At 40.4% G+C, this 16,794-nt stretch overlaps 1 protein-coding gene across 9 annotated transcripts in view; it reads left to right on the top strand.

Moving 5' to 3' along the window:
• Window positions 1-16,794, top strand: part of ckap5 (cytoskeleton associated protein 5) — a 32,684-nt gene that overhangs the window by 188 nt on the left and 15,702 nt on the right. For 4 of the 9 annotated variants that reach the window (XM_047802190.1, XM_047802189.1, XM_027135398.2 and 1 more), the window contains exons 1-19: window positions 1,344-1,501; window positions 5,809-5,901; window positions 7,441-7,634; window positions 10,255-10,461; window positions 10,569-10,740; window positions 11,831-11,963; window positions 12,344-12,447; window positions 12,581-12,694; window positions 12,788-12,892; window positions 13,068-13,157; window positions 13,860-14,024; window positions 14,318-14,446; window positions 14,558-14,722; window positions 15,038-15,136; window positions 15,281-15,391; window positions 15,512-15,604; window positions 15,719-15,904; window positions 16,133-16,227; window positions 16,320-16,377. In XM_047802190.1, coding sequence (XP_047658146.1) covers window positions 5,845-5,901; window positions 7,441-7,634; window positions 10,255-10,461; window positions 10,569-10,740; window positions 11,831-11,963; window positions 12,344-12,447; window positions 12,581-12,694; window positions 12,788-12,892; window positions 13,068-13,157; window positions 13,860-14,024; window positions 14,318-14,446; window positions 14,558-14,722; window positions 15,038-15,136; window positions 15,281-15,391; window positions 15,512-15,604; window positions 15,719-15,904; window positions 16,133-16,227; window positions 16,320-16,377 — 2,277 coding nt within the window. In that variant the 5' untranslated portion in view covers window positions 1,344-1,501; window positions 5,809-5,844. Of the gene's footprint in view, window positions 1-1,343; window positions 1,502-1,928; window positions 2,068-5,231; window positions 5,390-5,600; window positions 5,711-5,808; window positions 5,902-7,440; window positions 7,635-10,254; window positions 10,462-10,568; window positions 10,741-11,830; window positions 11,965-12,343; window positions 12,448-12,580; window positions 12,695-12,787; window positions 12,893-13,067; window positions 13,158-13,859; window positions 14,025-14,317; window positions 14,447-14,557; window positions 14,723-15,037; window positions 15,137-15,280; window positions 15,392-15,511; window positions 15,605-15,718; window positions 15,905-16,132; window positions 16,228-16,319; window positions 16,378-16,794 lie in introns of those variants that run through there. The other 5 variants (XM_047802186.1, XM_047802188.1, XM_047802185.1 and 2 more) reach the window with 5 other exon arrangements.

Below are 16,794 nucleotides of genomic sequence, written 5' to 3'. Positions count from 1 at the left end.
TGACATTCCATCATAAGCAATGTATTTTTCTGACACACAAAATGCCTTTTTCTGAGACAAAATCCTTTGTCTAAAATGAGATGTAGGTCTATCTGTTGCACTAGACATTTAAATCAGTGCATTATTTTACTGTCACTTGCTGGTTTTTATTAAAAACCAATCAGTCACTGAATTTTAAATAAGGAAATGAAAAAATCAATAATCTCAATCAATAATAGCACTAACTCTATCAATAATAGCACTAACAACTAACATAACATAGTTGCTGATGGTTATGTCTAGCATTATAATGGTGGACAGTAATATTTTAAGTGGTAAATATATTCCAAATATTCAGATTCAGTCCTGAGTTCAGATTTAACTACTAGTCTTTATTTTGATATTTATTGAACCAATTAAGCTTTTTGTTCCTTTCAATGAATAGAAAAAATATGAACATTGTTTCCAGTCTAAGTTGATTTTGAGTGTTTGAGTTATATGTTCAAACAGATCTGAGTCTGTGTGTATGTGTCTGTGTGTATGTATGTGTCTGTGTGTATGTATGTGTCTGTGTGTGTATGTGTATCAGAATCAGAATCAGAATCAGGTTTATTGGCCAAGTGTGTTGACACACAAGGAATTTGGTTCCAGCTGTTTGTGACTCTGTGTGTGTGTGTATGTGTGTGCGCGCGCGCGCGCGTGTGTGTGTGTGTGTGTGTGTGTGTGTGTGTGTGTGTGTGTGTGTGTGTGTGTGTGTATCAGAATCAGAATCAGGTTTATTGGCCAAGTGTGTTGACACACAAGGAATTTGGTTCCAGCTGTTTGTGACTCTGTGTGTGTGTGTGTGTGTGTGTGTGTGTGTGTGTGTGTGTGTGTGTGTGTGTGTGTGTGTGTGTGTGTGTGTATCAGTGTGTGTATCAGAATCAGAATCAGGTTTATTGGCCAAGTGTGTTGACACACAAGGAATTTGGTTCCAGCTGTTTGTGACTCTCAGAAATACAGACATAAGTAAGACTATGCTATACAAGACAAGATAATACAGACTGTGTGTGTGTGTGTGTGTGTGTGTGTGTGTGTGTGTGTGTGTGTGTGTGTGTGTGTGTGTGTGTGTGTACGCTCCAGGTTCCCTGCCATCCTTTAGGAAGTACATAAAAATAAATGTATGTGTAGAAATTTGTTCATGAATCAAATCTATTTACATCTTGAACCTGTCATTGTTTGTCACTGTCGACAATCTCCCTGACTATATTTAATCCTTCAATTGAAATGTGTGTAAAGCCCAGTGTGCAGTTACGAATGCTGTTAGTTTCCTTTTATTATATATACCGTCTAGTTCCCAATGTTTATGAACATTAGTGGGATATTATAAGTGAAAGTTAGTGTATGTTGAAGAGGAAGCTGGTAGGCTGTGGCGGACCCTCCCTCTGACTCTCCGCCCTTGGAGGCGTTTCAAAGCCCGGCAGAGAAATGAGAGCACATCTCGGCTCTAGCTGAAGCTCTGCGCCTTGTCTTCCTAAAGCAGGTAACCTTCGGCTTAAACCTTCAAATATCCGGACTAAAATATGTGTAAATATAGTTTGAAGGCGTGTCCGTGGATTAGCGTTTCTTTGTGGGGCTGTTTACTGCGTTTTCATGGCCTGCTCTCTCTCTGTGTGTGTGTGTGTGTGTGTGTGTGTGTGTGTGTGTGTGTGTGTGTGTGTGTGTGTGTGTGTGTGTGTGTGTGTGTGTCTGTCTGCCTGTGTGTGTGTTTGAGATCTGTCAAACAATAAGTATGCCGTCTTGAATTTGTACCCACACACAGTCATGAATTCATTATAAAATCTATCACACGGATTCAATTTTATCCCCCTGCATGTTTGCTCTTGCCAGTAAAAATGTCCAATTTACCGATTTGTGTCGTTGCTAGGTGAATGCTATGCTAAGCTATGCTATTCTATTCTGTGCTGTGCAATGCTAAGCTATGCTAAGCTAAGCTGTGCCTGCATTGTATACTGCGTTATGCGAACTAATTTCGTGCTGGATTCTCATGTTAGCACTTTTTAATTACCAACTTAAATTGTTACTTAAAGCATTGACTCGTTCAAACAGGTAAAATTTTAGCATTTTAGCTCGGAAATGTTTGGCTAATATGTTAGCTGAATCGTCTATGTTTTGGTCAGTCGATATTTAGATGCAAAACTCGTTTAACAAATGATAACATTCTCGTAAAAAAATCCTGAGTAATACTATTCAAAAAGGGTCACCAATTTCTTCATGTTTATGTTGTTTTAAATAGATAGCACAATAGTTTATTTTCCAAAACTAACGGTTTATAACAGAGGGGTGGTCTAATAAGTAGCAGTTAGCTACACTTAACGATAAATAAGACTATATTCAATTTGTATTAATTAGTGTCGTATATCATTTTTAATAATATAGAAAAATATATTATGTTTTTAATTTTTCTTCTTAGGAAAGTAGGTGTTTGTTCATCTTAATTCTAAATAACTACTAAATGTCTTACTTGCATTTATGTCTACGGGAATTATCTTTATTTTAAAAACGACTTGGTATGTTTTGTAGAAATGTAGATTTTTAAAAAAATAATAAATTAACTAATGCAAACTCATAATAAGGGTAGAATTATAGCTTAATATGTTTGCTTAGGGAAGTTAACACTTGCTTACGTTTAACATTAAATAGCACAATAAAAATGTTCAGTTAGCTGAATTACAATGCTCTTAAAATGACTTAATATAAATTATATATCGTTTCATATCAACTGAATGTTAACTGAAAATATAATATGACTGTTGGCAAATTTGGAATGGTGTAATGGCGTTATTTCTCAGTCCTGCAGTATTAAAATGTTATTGTACTGTTACTGCAGTAATGTAATGAATTGTTAATAATGTACCAAATTAAACTGGTGTTTTGATGTAATTTTGCCACCTCGGACAAAAAAACGCACAATGCAGAAGAATTGGACTGCACCGTAATTTGACCGTACGTTTAGAAATAGAAATAGAAATGCATTGTGTGTCATTTTTGCTGACTTTCATTTCCAGCCACTTCAGAGTGAACCAAAATTATTTTAGAAATATTTAGACCCTTGTATGAAAGCCACCAACAGGAGAACAGCAGCGATAATACAGTAGTGGTGATGGAGAAACCTAAACATGACGTAGTATCGGACCTGGCAGGGAGTCCTTATTACTTCTAGCTCACTTTGAAGAATGTTTGTTTGAGTCAGCGTTTTATTTTCTTCTCTGCACCAGTTTGGATTGTGCTGCTTTCTGATGTAAAAAGATCTTTGTCTTTCTTTAATCACAGGTCAGTCACTAGAGGATCTTTATTGTATAATCTAACATGGAGGACACACATTATTCAGTCTGTTATAGAATTTGTCTGAGACTTTATTATGGATCGTTTCATGGAGTGTAGTCAATAATAAGCTTTTTTTTTTTTATTCCTTTTCTTTTTTATACAGTACTCTAAGTTATATGAGAGTTTTGAATTCTGGCTCTTGCACAATACTGATCTGATGTTAGCATCGTCTCAGTAAAGGCGACTCTACAATTTTCTGCTTCTAACCTATGCAGCATGTCATGCTTTAATAGTGACCTGCTTCAAAACAGTTTGTATCCTGCATGGCCTTTCTCATTCGTCATTTAACATAATGTATTCATGGCATAATATACATCTAATACATTACTGCTAAGCATAACACCCTCGCATGAAAGCGCAGTCTGCCTTCTTCCGCATACATGAGCTGATGAACATCTGCGATTGGTTAGAGTGCGTGTGCCTGGCTCCTGGCCACTCCTGAGTTTACCCTCAGGTGGTTAACATCCTGATTAAATGAATTGAATGCGTTTTCAAGCACAGGTGATACAAAGCACTAGGATTTTGTAACACTGCACTTTGTTAATTCTGGATTGTTCATCGTATTTGATCATTGATATGTTCAGGAGACCCCTTAATCCATAGCACACATTTGATCTACTGCGTGCATCCGTTGTCTGTAGAATAGGGCTCGCTGTATAGAGTACACTCATAGCAGCCTCAGGATGTGCTTGTCTGAGTACTTTGGTTATCGTGAATGATCAGCGTTGTTTATTATTCTTTTTTTTAATATAACTCCTGTTATTCACATGTCATTTTCGCTGCATGTTTTGTTTTGTAATTGTTAAAAATCTCAATCTTTTGAGTTTTAACAACATGGCTTCTCTGTCTTGTTGGCAGAAGTAAATATTTTGTTTGGGTTTTTTTTCCAGTGGTTATGCACTATTCTTTCCACAGGAATTGCGGGAACTTTCGTTGAGGTTTTATTTCACGATGCCGAGGCTAGATATCGTTTTATAGAAATCAATACGAAACGTGAAACTCAACGTCTCTCAGATGCGCATTAAGGAACATTAAGCAACCGCTAGCCCCGACTTTAGCCGCCTTCAGCCTAGTGTGTGAGTGTAAAACTGCATGTAACAGGCTTTTAACAGATAATTGATGTTTTTCGTTGAGTCACACTTGGTTGGTTTGAGTGACATGTTTACATTCTTGAACAAGATAAAACATTCTTATCTAAGTGCTCGATGATTAGAAGTGTGTATGATGCTTCAAGGTGAATATTTACATCCTGCTGTAAAGCTGCCAAGGAGCCTTCGGTCTTTCTGACGCAACTCTGTTTGTTCATGTCCACAGAAGCAGCCCAGGCAGCGTGTACGCCTTTTTTGTAGATAAACATCTTGATTTATTTTTAATGGAATCGGTGAATCTATGTTTCTATAATGGCTTTAATATCATTGTGATTTATCTGTGTCTCCGCTTTCAAGCTGTGATGTAGTGGGTGGTTCAAGCAGGGTCTGGGTTGTTGATCTGAAAATCAGGGCTTGAGCGAGGCCCTTAACCCTCTCTGCCCCAGTGCTGTATCATGGCTGACCCCGTGCTCTGACCCCAACCTCTAAAGTTAGGATATGCCAAGAAAGAGTTTCACAGTGCTGTAATGTATATGTGACAAAATAAAGGCTTCTATTATCAAGGCTTCTATTAAGCTGTAAAGTTGAAAGGAAGAGTTCAACCAAAAAAATATATATATTTGTTATAGTTGATGCTCTTAGACATAAAGATTTTTTTGGCTCATCGTACTATCTGCTCAACAGTGGGGGGTGGGGGGATAAGTCCGGTATAAAAAATTTGAAGTGTAGAATCCGATTTCTAATCCACGCGTGCCGCAACTTTCAGGCCGCGCCTTTTACCTGACTGGTGGTGTGATGCCAAATTCCAGTCTGACTCAAGGAGGAAAGTGATCCTAGCTTCAAGATGGCTGCTACTCCTGCGGTTCAGTCTGTTTGTACAGGCGGGACATAACGGCATGTCGGTGTCAGGAACCACTAAAGGAAATTCTGACTCTTGTCACTTCAGTGTGTGAGAAGTAAGCTGGCTAATCAAATCCAAACTTCTCTCATCAGTTCCATTAAGATTGGCTAATTGTGTGAAGTAGATTTTTCATTAGTTGAAATGAAATGTAGGTTTTGTTGTCTTGAGCTCTGCGGTTAGCTTTGGAGGTATTATTGAGTTTGTTGTGGTTACTCGGATTACTGCGTTATTGTGATTACTATGTATTACTCTGCTTATTATATTAGGTTCAATGACTGTGGCTGCATTACTCCAACCTTTGTTCTTTGTTATTGTGGCTCCAACTCCAACCCTAAGCTCTCTGATATTCCCTCTTTACAACTGCTAGGATTAAATGGTAATCGCCAAATGAGCAAATAAACAGGTAGTAATAGAACTTCCACAGTATTGGACGTCATCCAAGCAAACAACATCATCCTGTTTATTTCTGTTTAGTCGAGTGGATAAGGCGAAAACAGAGGAGCTGTCACCATGGGGGACGACAGCGAGTGGATGAAGCTGCCCATCGACCAGAAGTGTGAACACAAGGTAAACTCTCTCTCTCTCCCTCTCTCTGTTGCTCTCTCTCTCCCTCTCTCTGTTGCTCTCTCTCTCTCTGTTGCTCTCTCTCTCTCTCTCTCTCTCCCAGTCTCTCTCTCTCTCTCTCTCTGTCTCTCTCTGTCTCTCTCCCTCTCCCTGTCTCTCTCCCTCCCTCTCTCTCTGTCTCTCAATCTCTGTCTCTTTCTCTGTCTGCCTCTCTGTCTCTCTCTCCCCCTCTCTGTCTGTCTCTCTGACCTCTCTGTTTCTATCTCTCTGTCTCTGTGTCTCTCTCCCTCACTGTCTGTGTCTCTCTTTGTCTCTTACGCTCTCTCTGTGTGTGTGTCTCTCTCTCTCTCTCTCTCTCTGTGTGTGCTGAAATCATCATAGATGTGTTACACCAAGCTGCTTCTACATCAGCACTTTACACTGTTGGTGTTACTCAGAGGTTTGCACCTCGGGGAACACATTACTTGCCTGCACGTTATTTTTCTGCAGTGTCTATCACCACATGCCTATTCAGCCAAGTTTGAAACATGCCTTATTGTTGTAAAAGAACAGTTGTTGTCACTGCGCCAGCATCCGTCGACTCGCCTTTATACCGTTGTCATTCTGCAATGCCACTGACATTGACTGAATAAATAAAGTTCTGCCTGGAGTTCAGTTTAGTCATGATGTGACGTGAAACACCTGAGCTACACACATGATCATTTTCAATACCTCAGCCAGCCAAAATAAACAAAATATTGCACACTGACCTTATGTACTGTTTTGTAGTAAAATCAGTGTGGTCTGTGGATGAATGGTTTCAGTTCCAATTTGTTGGTCCTATGTGTAGCTCAGGTGTTTCACTTCACATAGTGAATATACTGAATTCACGCTGGAGTTTATGGATCCAGTCGTGGCCTCGTCACTGTCTGTGCTACTGATTTCTGATGAGACGAGTCATTTGTCTCATCTGAAATCCAATCTGTCTAATTCAGTCCAACCTGTTGAATGTTTGTGTTGTGAATCAACAGGGTTTAACTGAATCGCCTGGAATCGTTGTGTCGACTCTCTGGGATCGACTCCCCAGCACCTTAAATGTGAAACAATTGATGGCTTGATGACTCAACAGATATTAAAACGTATAGTGGGTTTATTAAGAAAAGTAAACCTTTTAGAATTTATTCGGTAAAAGTAAATTGATTCAAACAGATTCACTACAACTAACATTAAGTTAGCAACTAACTATTTTTATCACATTTTTTTGTTGCAGCTCCAGTTCGTCAATCGTCGAGTAATACATAAATAAATTAGCTATGAGACATTTCAACTGTGATGGCATGGTTTAGTGAACAGAATCATAGAATTGTTTACATTGAGGACACGCGCATCTATTTTGGTGGCCGTCTTCCCAATGGAATAGACTTTTAATTGAAACACAGAAGAAGAAGAAGTGTGTTTTGCTATAATTTGTCTGCCCTAGAAAACACACAGCTGATGTAACTGATCTGTAGGCAAACAGTAAAAGAGTAACTTCTTTCTCCAATAAAACCCTCTCCTCCTAAGGTATGGAAGGCCAGACTGAACGGATATGAAGAAGCGCTGAAGCTTTTCCAGAGGATCACCGATGAAAAGAGTCCTGAATGGGGGAAATACCTGGGACTGATCAAAAAGTTTGTTACAGACTCCAACGCCGTGGCTCAGCTGAAAGGCTTGGAAGCAGCACTTGTCTTTATTGATAATGCGCATGTGGCTGGCAAGTAAGTGACTCCAAACAAAAGACATGTTCACACAAAGCTGTGTATCACCACACAAGTTTCTGCACCATTTAGTCATCTGTCATTTTCCACACTCCATCCAGCTCTCCCTTATTATAAGGAAAGCTCTCTGCCCTCTTTCACATACACAAGCTCAGACACACGCCACTGGATGCTGAGAGAGAGAGAGAGACAGACAGATAGAGGGAGGGAGAGAGAGAGACAGACAGACAGACACAGAGAGAGACAGACAGACACAGAGAGAGAGAGAGACAGACAGACACAGAGAGAGAGAGAGAGAGAGACCGACAGAGAGAGAGAGAGAGAGAGAGAGACCGACAGAGAGAGAGAGAGAGAGACTCAGACAGAGAGAGAGAGAGACGGAGACAGAAAGTCAGAGAGAGAGAATTGTCTATCCTTAAGCTTTAAACATGGTTCATGGTGATCAACCGCCTTCATATCCATTCTCTGTCATGATTTGTCCATCTTTAACTGGACAAGATGCTTTGTTCAAGAAGGAATTAGTGTTAAATCTGTAATGAACTCAGAAACAACGCTAACCCATTAGTTCCTCATGAGCGCATGGTTGCACAAATCCGCTTCGATAATAATCTGTTGTAGAAAGGACATTATTTACATTATTTCCTGTCCAGTGTCACCCAAATGAGGATGATGTTCACATCTGAGTATGGTTCCTCTCAAAGTTCCTTCCTCATATCATCTGAGAGTTTTTCCTCATTTGTTCATTTTGGATAGACGTTAGAAATAAGTAATAGCCTATTTTTAAACTTTATCACTTTTATTCTGTTTATGCTGCTTTGAGACAATGTCAGTAAATCAATTGAAACTGAAAGTTGTTCAGATGAATACCTTTTTGTTCCTGAGTGTGCGCCATAGTAACAGAGGAGTCACATGACCTTTTTACAGAATGGCGTACCGTTCACCGCCTGAGAAACCACTCAGTCATTGTGCAACGACTCGGCTCTAGGATTTGCGTGTGGTTTATATTTGCATACGGTTGCACGGGTGTGTTTGCTGGACGCTGCTTTAATGGACTTTTTCAGTCTGAATGTAGATCCTAGTGATTGTTCTGGTGCATGATTTCTCAGACGCAGACATGCTTATTAAAGGTGGGGTGTACGTTGTTTGAAAGCTAATGTTGACATTTGAAATCACCAAAACAAACACACCTCTAACCCAAATGGGTCCCACCACTGTATCGATAGCTCCGCCCACACATACATACGTAACCCAGGCAACTAATGGAAATAAATGTGTCTTTATCATAGCTGAAGGGAAGAACAATACGATTGCAGATAAACAAACAAGCAAAAATGACACAAGCATAATCATGTAAAGGACAAAGGCATATATTAGTTCTGTGTAACAAAGCAAAACCAACGTTACTCACCTATCGAGAAGGAAAAAAGCGCCTCGGCGTCCCATCGCAGGCCTTCAGTTCTCTCCAGCGCTGGAAAGCTGATCCTATATTAACATTCTTGCCTTATCGTAAGCCTTTTCTTGCTTTTCGTTTTTTATCCTCCATGTCAATGTTAAAACCGCTTTCTGCTAATGTTACACATGCGCACTGAAAACTTTCTCCGCCAATATTGACAAGACACGCCCCTTTCTGCTCATTGGCTACACGTTAGTTTTGTTTTTGTTTTGTTTGTCGGCCCGACTCAGTTTTCTGAAGCATTTCTCAAACATCGTACACCCCACCTTTTAAGCAATGGGTTGTGTTTATCCCAAAATAGAGATGCTGGACAGAACCTAGACATTGATTATTTCTGTATCTGACAGCATTTTTGGCCACAGTGGTTATGTGGCTTTGTGGCTTGTATGGTATTTATTTATTTTTCTTGGATTAAATTTAATTATTAAATTATTCTAATAATATTTTGAAAAGTATTTAAAAGTAAATGAATAAAATATTAAACCTTTGTGACCTTGGTTAGAAATCGTATATTTCTTCATGACCCAAACCAACGTAGATTATTTTACAATAAGAGCACATCATATGATGAGAAGATTCTGTGCCGAATAGAAAAGCAGTTGAATTATTTTACTATGTATTACTATACGATTAATTACTTTTGTATGGGCAAGTCATGGCCTAATGGTTAGAGAGTCTGACTCGTAATCCTAAGGTTGTGTGTTCGAGTCTCGGGCTAGCCACGACTGAGGTGCCCTTGAGCAAGGCACCGAACCCCCCCAACTGCTCCCCGGGCGCCGCAGCATAAATGGCTGCCCACTGCTCTGGATGTGTGTTCACGGTGTGTGTGTGCACTTTGGATGGGTCAAATGCAGAGAACGAATTCTGAGTGTGTACTTAGCCGTATGTCACGTCACGTCGTCACTATATTTAGTTTGAAAATAAATACTTTTTTAATCATTGATACGATTGAGCTTTCTGTGAGGAATGAGTCTCCGGCGTCATCGGTCTGTAACGTCCATCTCAAGAAAGCCGAAGTTCTTCACGACTCGATGAATTGAGTAAGAAGCACAGGTTGAAACAATGAGAAATCACTGTAGATGTAGTCAGAAGGCAACTCGAGTGAATCCACTAATCTACTAAATAATTTGTACGCCAAAGTGATTGAATGTCGATCTTGTCTTTCAGGACAACAGGGGAAGTGGTGTCCGGTGTAGTAAGTAAAGTTTTCAACCAGCCCAAAGCGCGGGCCAAAGAGCTGGGAACAGATATCTGCCTCATGTACGTAGAGATCGAGAAAGCAGAGATCGTTCAGGATGAGCTCATCAAAGGGCTGGAAAACAAGAACCCTAAGATCGTCGTGGCCTGCATCGAAACTCTCCGAAAGGCTTTAAGGTGGGACAGTCTGCTCTGTTGATCACTTTTCCAAAAAAAAAGAAAGAACATTTAAAAGAAATCTCTTGTAGATGAATCCTGAGTTTTATTTGAATGTTTATTCACAGCGAATTTGGTTCCAAGATCATTACCCTGAAGCCAGTAGTCAAAGTGTTGCCAAAGCTGTTTGAGTCTCGAGAGAAGGCGGTGCGTGACGAGGCCAAACTGCTAGCAGTAGAGATCTATAAATGGATTCGGGATGCTTTGCGAGCTCCACTGCAGAACATCAACTCTGTACAGGTGAGAGAAGAGCCTCGGATGCTTGTTTTGGATCGTTTTCCGATCTACCTGCAGATTACCTACAGATGATGGGAAATCAGTCAGTTATAAATTCTGTATAAAAAAAAAATCACAGTAGCTAAAACCAACACATCAGTTAAGGACTTGTCAAGGTAACTCCTCATTGTGGTAATGTCGTGACACACGATGTCCCAAAGAAGCTTCTGAGCTTTTACCCTCACCAAGACATCCATAAGGACAAGTGCATCATGAAAACACCTTTAACTTTAAATTAGTTATATGCCCTGCATCTACATATATAATAGATTATTATGCAGTCAAATGTTTGTGGACACCGGACCATCACCTGAACATTGTGTTCCTGGTTTAGTTTGCCACTAGAAGTTGTATTGTGTCTGTGTGGATTTGTGATCGTTCAGCTATAAGAACATTAGTGAGATCAGACACGATTGATTTAAGAGTGAGGAGGTCTGCGGTTCGGTCTGTGTTCCAGTTCATCCCAAAGGTGTTCAGTGGGGTTGAGTCAGAGACAGAGCTCTGTACAGGACGCTCTAGTTCTTCCACTCTGACTTTAACATACCACGTTCATAGAGCTCGCTTTGTGCGCAGGCGTATTGTTGTGTTGGAATCTGTTTAAGTGCTACAGCATACAATATAATGTATGTTGCGCTTCTATATCACATGTTTATTATTAGTTTAATGAGATTTTTAGCTCCTCCCCATCATTTATATGAGAATTGCTATACAAATGATGCAAAAATACATCAGTGAATCAGAACTGCCATTGTGTCTGTGTTGTGTGCATGACTTGGTAACAGTAAGTGAGCAAACTCACTGCTGGTTTGTTGCATCTCTAGCAGAATTGATGATTTATTATTATTATTATTATTATTATTATTATTATTATTATTATTATTATTATTGCCAAATAAAACCTTCTAGGTCTGAAAAGTGGTTTGGCATTTAGCAAAAACAAGGGCAGTGTGGTGTTTCTGGCAAATAAAAAGGTTTGTAAATAATTTGGTCGGACGTACGACCCGTGTGTGGTGTGTGTGTGTGTGTGTGTGTGTGTGTGTGTGTGTGTGTACAGTTGAAAGATTTGGAGGAGGAGTGGGTGAAGCTGCCCGCCGGTGTGCCAAAGCAGAGCCGCTTTCTGCGCTCTCAGCAGGACCTGAAGGCAAAGTTTGAGCAGCAGCAGGCAGTCGGAGGAGACGAGGCCGATGGTACGAACCCTTAGCTCGATCTCACAGTGAAAAAAAAGAAGAGACATTTAAAACACTTAAAAAAAAAAAAAAAAAGACATTTTTTGTTCAATATGTTGGAATAGTGACATTATACACCATCACTGATTTATTTATTTATTTTAATTCGGGTTTTCGTTCATTCTTTGCCTTTTTTTTTTTTCAATCAAAGGCACCTGTTTTTCTTTTTTGCAGTGTTTGTTTGAAATTCCAATTAAATAGAATGAAATTCATCCTAATAATCCAAGATCGTGTGAATTGTGCTTAAACATTTGGTCTAGGGGTTTATTTTACAAAACAGCAAAAAGGTTCATGATCGATGCATAACTTTTAAAAAATATTTAATACACGTGTGTCTTCAGGCGACGACGACGACGACGGAGGAGGTGCACAAGTGGATCCGTACGAGCTGCTGGAAGCTGTCGAGATCCTTTCAAAAATCCCAAAAGATTTCTATGAAAAAATCGTAAGTCTGACATCATGTTTCTATTAGACAGACTTATTGACATTCATGAGAATCCCCCACCCCCCCCAACACACACACACACACACACACTAATTAATTATTTATATATTTCTTGTTTATTCTCTTGATAAAGGAAGCCAAGAAATGGCAGGAAAGAAAGGAGGCCTTAGAAGCAATAGAGGTTCTCACCAAAAACCCCAAGCTTGAGGCTGGCGACTATGGGGACTTGGTTCGAGCTCTAAAGAAGGTAATATATTTTAAACAATAAAATTGAGTTCTTCTGTGAGTTATTCTGTGATTCCAGCTTTTGAGAATATCACGTTTGTCTTGGACCTTGCAGGTTATTGGAAAAGATGCCAATGTGATGCTCGTAACACTGGCGGCTAAATGTCTAGCAGGACTGGCAGCAGGACTGCGCAAAAAGTTTGGAACATATGCAGGCCATGTGAGTGAAAAGTAGTAAACAGATCAATAGTTCATCCAGTGAACCGATCGGACTAACGGCGAATAAGGATTCACAGTATCTTATTAAGACGTGTAGTCCTGTAAATATAATACATCTGTCTGACCTAAAATGGACACGCCCACTGACGTGTTTGGCACAAATTTTGTTTTCTAAGGTGGTGCCAACCATTTTGGAGAAGTTTAAGGAGAAGAAACCTCAGGTGGTCCAGGCCTTACAGGAGTCGATCGATGCAGTCTTTCTAACTGTGAGTATTAAGGGGGTAACCAAAGGTACCCCATTACACAAAATGCATTTTAATTTTTGTACTAATACATTATTACATTTCTAAATTGTCGGGGTGATATTTATGTAGTGGATCAGCCACAAAATTGAATGAATTAGACTTTCACTGCATTAGATTCCACTGGAGGTCCAGCATGTCTTGGCTAAAGAACTGTACATATGATTAACTATTCTTTTAAAGAGCAACCCCAGTGGAAATAATGAAATTGGATTGACTTGGTTTTGAATTCGGTTTGCACCGCACCGTGGCTTAGAAGATTGACAAGCTATAAAATCCCATTGAGCTTTTCTGCCAATTTTAAATCCATAAAAACATAAATAATACTTGACACTAAATTAACTTGAGAGCGAGTTCTTCTGCACCAAGCCGGTAACTGTGATGCAGTTTTGCTTCCAACCATGTGATAGATCACATAAAAAAAGGTAGCTTTGGTCCATGGTCTCCAGGTGTGTGTGAGTTTTATATGTGCTCATTATTTACCCATGGGTTTCCTCTGGAATCTTCTGTTTGACAGCGAGGTGTGATGCAGCCCAACACAGTTATGTTGACTGTTCATTTCCCATGAACCAGCATGCCCTGAAGTTTCACATCTGGTGTTCAAATTGAGGTTTTGTGTGAAGCGAGAAATGAAATTATTAATAATCCTTTTCTTATGTTGTGCAGACGAATCTACAGAACATCAGCGAGGACGTGTTGGCGGTGATGGACAACAAAAACCCATCCATCAAACAGCAGGCATCGCTGTTCCTGGCCCGAAGCTTTCGCCACTGCACCCCTGCCACGCTGCCAAAGAGCGTCCTGAAGCCACTCTGCTCTGCTTTCCTCAAGGTTTAATTCATCATTGTTTAATTCATTCATCAGGGAGACATGGATTCAGCAGCATAAGTCATCGTTCAGCCAGAAATGAAATTGTCACCCTTCTTCTTTGACTCATAACATAGTCAATCAGGAATTTTTATCATTTACGCTGCATAACTGACCACTTGTTATCTTCAGAGGTGCCAGCATCTGAGATTTAGTTTTTCCTTTGTCTCTTCTTTGCTTAATGTTTGTGTTTTAAAACTAGCGTCTGTAAAAAAAATGTCTCTCTCTCTCTCTCTCTCTCTCTCTCTCTCTCTCAGCAAGTGAACGACTCTGCACCAGAAGTGAGGGATGCTGCGTTTGAAGCGTTGGGCACAGCCATGAAGGTGGTTGGCGAGAAAGCTGTGAACCCTTTCCTGGCCGATCTGGACAAACTCAAATTGGACAAGGTTAGATCTGGGGCTGTGCTTCATTGTGGGTTTAGTCATCGATACACGATAATGGTCGGCAGGATTAGAGTAATGACATTGGCTGCTTCTCTCTGTCTCACACACACACAGATAAAAGAATGTGCTGATAAAGTGGAACTTGCTGGTGGGAAGAAGGGAGAAGGTGGTAGTGGAGGAGGAGGGCAGAAGAAGGAGAAACCTGCAGCTAAACCTCCTCCTGTGGAAGAGCCTCCTTCTAAACCTGCCGGTCCTCCTAAAAAAGCTCCCGCAACCAAAGTAAGTATTAACTGAAGAGAGTTTGAATGGAGCTGTAAAACCTTTTAGAATTTAGTTTTTTAATCCAAGCCAAAGTCCATTTACAGCTATCCATTTCCTGACCCTTAATAAGTTAATTCATATAAATATATCATTTGTAGCTGCCTCTTCGTTGTCATAACTACTTTGTGTAAAATGAAGAAATCCTCGATTGGATATGTCATTTGTCACAACAGCTCCAGGGCTTAAACTGTGATCAGTCAATAACGGCTTGTTCTTTGCCTTTGTGACCATCAGGTCGGTTGCATGACTGTTCAGCATGTTTCAATTTTACAGGCTGCAGGTCCTCCCAAAAAAAGCAAACCTGCTGCTGCTGCTAGTGGAAAGTCGAAGAAAGTGTCGGAAACAAAAGAAGTCGCAGAGACCGAATTATCTGTAAGTTAGACGTCTGAATAAAATAATCGTTGTAGTTAAATACAAGGCTAAAAAAGTGAAGGGTAAAAAAATTAAAACAAAGCTTTATTAAAGTGTGTGTGTGTGTGTGTGTGTGTGTGTGTGTGTGTGTGTTTTCCCCCTCAGCCGGAAGTGTGTGAGGAGAAGGCTGCAGCCGTGCTCCCTGCTTCCTGTATGCAGCTGCTGGACAGCGCTAACTGGAAGGAGAGGCTAGCTAGCATGGAGGAGTTTCAAAGGGTGAATACACACTATTCATCTCTCTCCTTCTCTCTCTGTCTATCACTCTCTCACCCTTTAAAAAAAAAAAAACAGAGCCAAATGAAATTCTTTGTTAACATAATTGTTTGTGTGTGTCAGGCTGTTGAACAGATGGACAAGACGCAAATGCCATGCCAGGCTCTAGTGAGAATGTTGGCTAAGAAACCCGGGTGGAAAGAGACCAATTTTCAGGTAGGTTTCATTCACTACGACGCTCAGGACTTCACCAGTAGCCTACTGAAGTTGACCTGTTTCTAACATAAACGTGGCGTCAGATGTGTAAATCCAAGTTCTGCACACGCTCAGGTGATGCAGATGAAGCTGCACATCGTTGGCCTCATCGCTGGGAAAGGATCCTTCTCAAAAACTTCGGCTTTGGTCGTGTTGGATGGACTGGTGGACAAAATCGGGGACGTGAAATGTGGTAGCAATGCTAAAGAGGCTCTGACCGCTATCGGAGAAGCCTGCTTGCTGCCCTGGACTGCTGAACAGGTGGGTTTAGATTCTCATCACCTTTAAAACCCTTTGGCGGTAAACTTGCTTGTTGTCTTGTGGATATAGATGGTAGCATGTTCTAAACCTACATACATTTTAATAAGTGACAAGTTACTCACGCCACTAATAGTTTGTTTCCTGTAAACACGTACACTGCAGCAATTCTTTACGTTATATATTCTGTCATGTTTTATAACACTTTGTCCTGACGTTATTGCTCTGCAGGTGGTCTCTTTGGCCTTCTCACAGAAGAATCCCAAAAACCAGGCTGAGACACTGAACTGGCTGGCGAACGCCATGAAGGAGTTCGGCTTTGCTGGGTAAATCATGCAAACAAATATGTAATAGCTGAGAGTATAGTGAGTATGATTCATGCTCAGTCTAAATTAAAGCTATCAATTAATTGTTGCAGGATAAACGTGAAGGCTTTCATCAACAATGTCAAAACTGCTTTGGGCGCCACCAACCCGGTTAGTGTGTGTGTGTGTGTAAGTGAGAGAAGGTGTGTGTGTGTGTGTGTGTATGTGTGTGTGTGTGTATGTGTGTGTGAAAGAGAGAGAAGGTGTGTGTATGTGTGTGTGAAAGAGAGAGAAGGTGTGTGTATGTGTGTGTGAAAGAGAGAGAAGGTGTGTGTATGTGTGTGTGAAAGAGAGAGAAGGTGTGTGTATGTGTGTGTGAAAGAGAGAGAAGGTGTGTGTATGTGTGTGTGAAAGAGAGAGAAGGTGTGTGTATGTGTGTGTGAAAGAGAGAGAAGGTGTGTGTATGTGTGTGTGAAAGAGAGAGAAGGTGTGTGTATGTGTGTGTGAAAGAGAGAGAAGGTGTGTGTATGTGTGTGTGAAAGAGAGAGAAGGTGTGTGTATGTGTGTGTGAAAGAGAGAGAAGGTGTG

The sequence above is a fragment of the Tachysurus fulvidraco genome, chromosome 17 (genome assembly GCF_022655615.1).
Source record: "Tachysurus fulvidraco isolate hzauxx_2018 chromosome 17, HZAU_PFXX_2.0, whole genome shotgun sequence".
NCBI lineage: Eukaryota > Metazoa > Chordata > Actinopteri > Siluriformes > Bagridae > Tachysurus > Tachysurus fulvidraco.
This window is presented reverse-complemented; position numbering and strand designations above follow the sequence as displayed.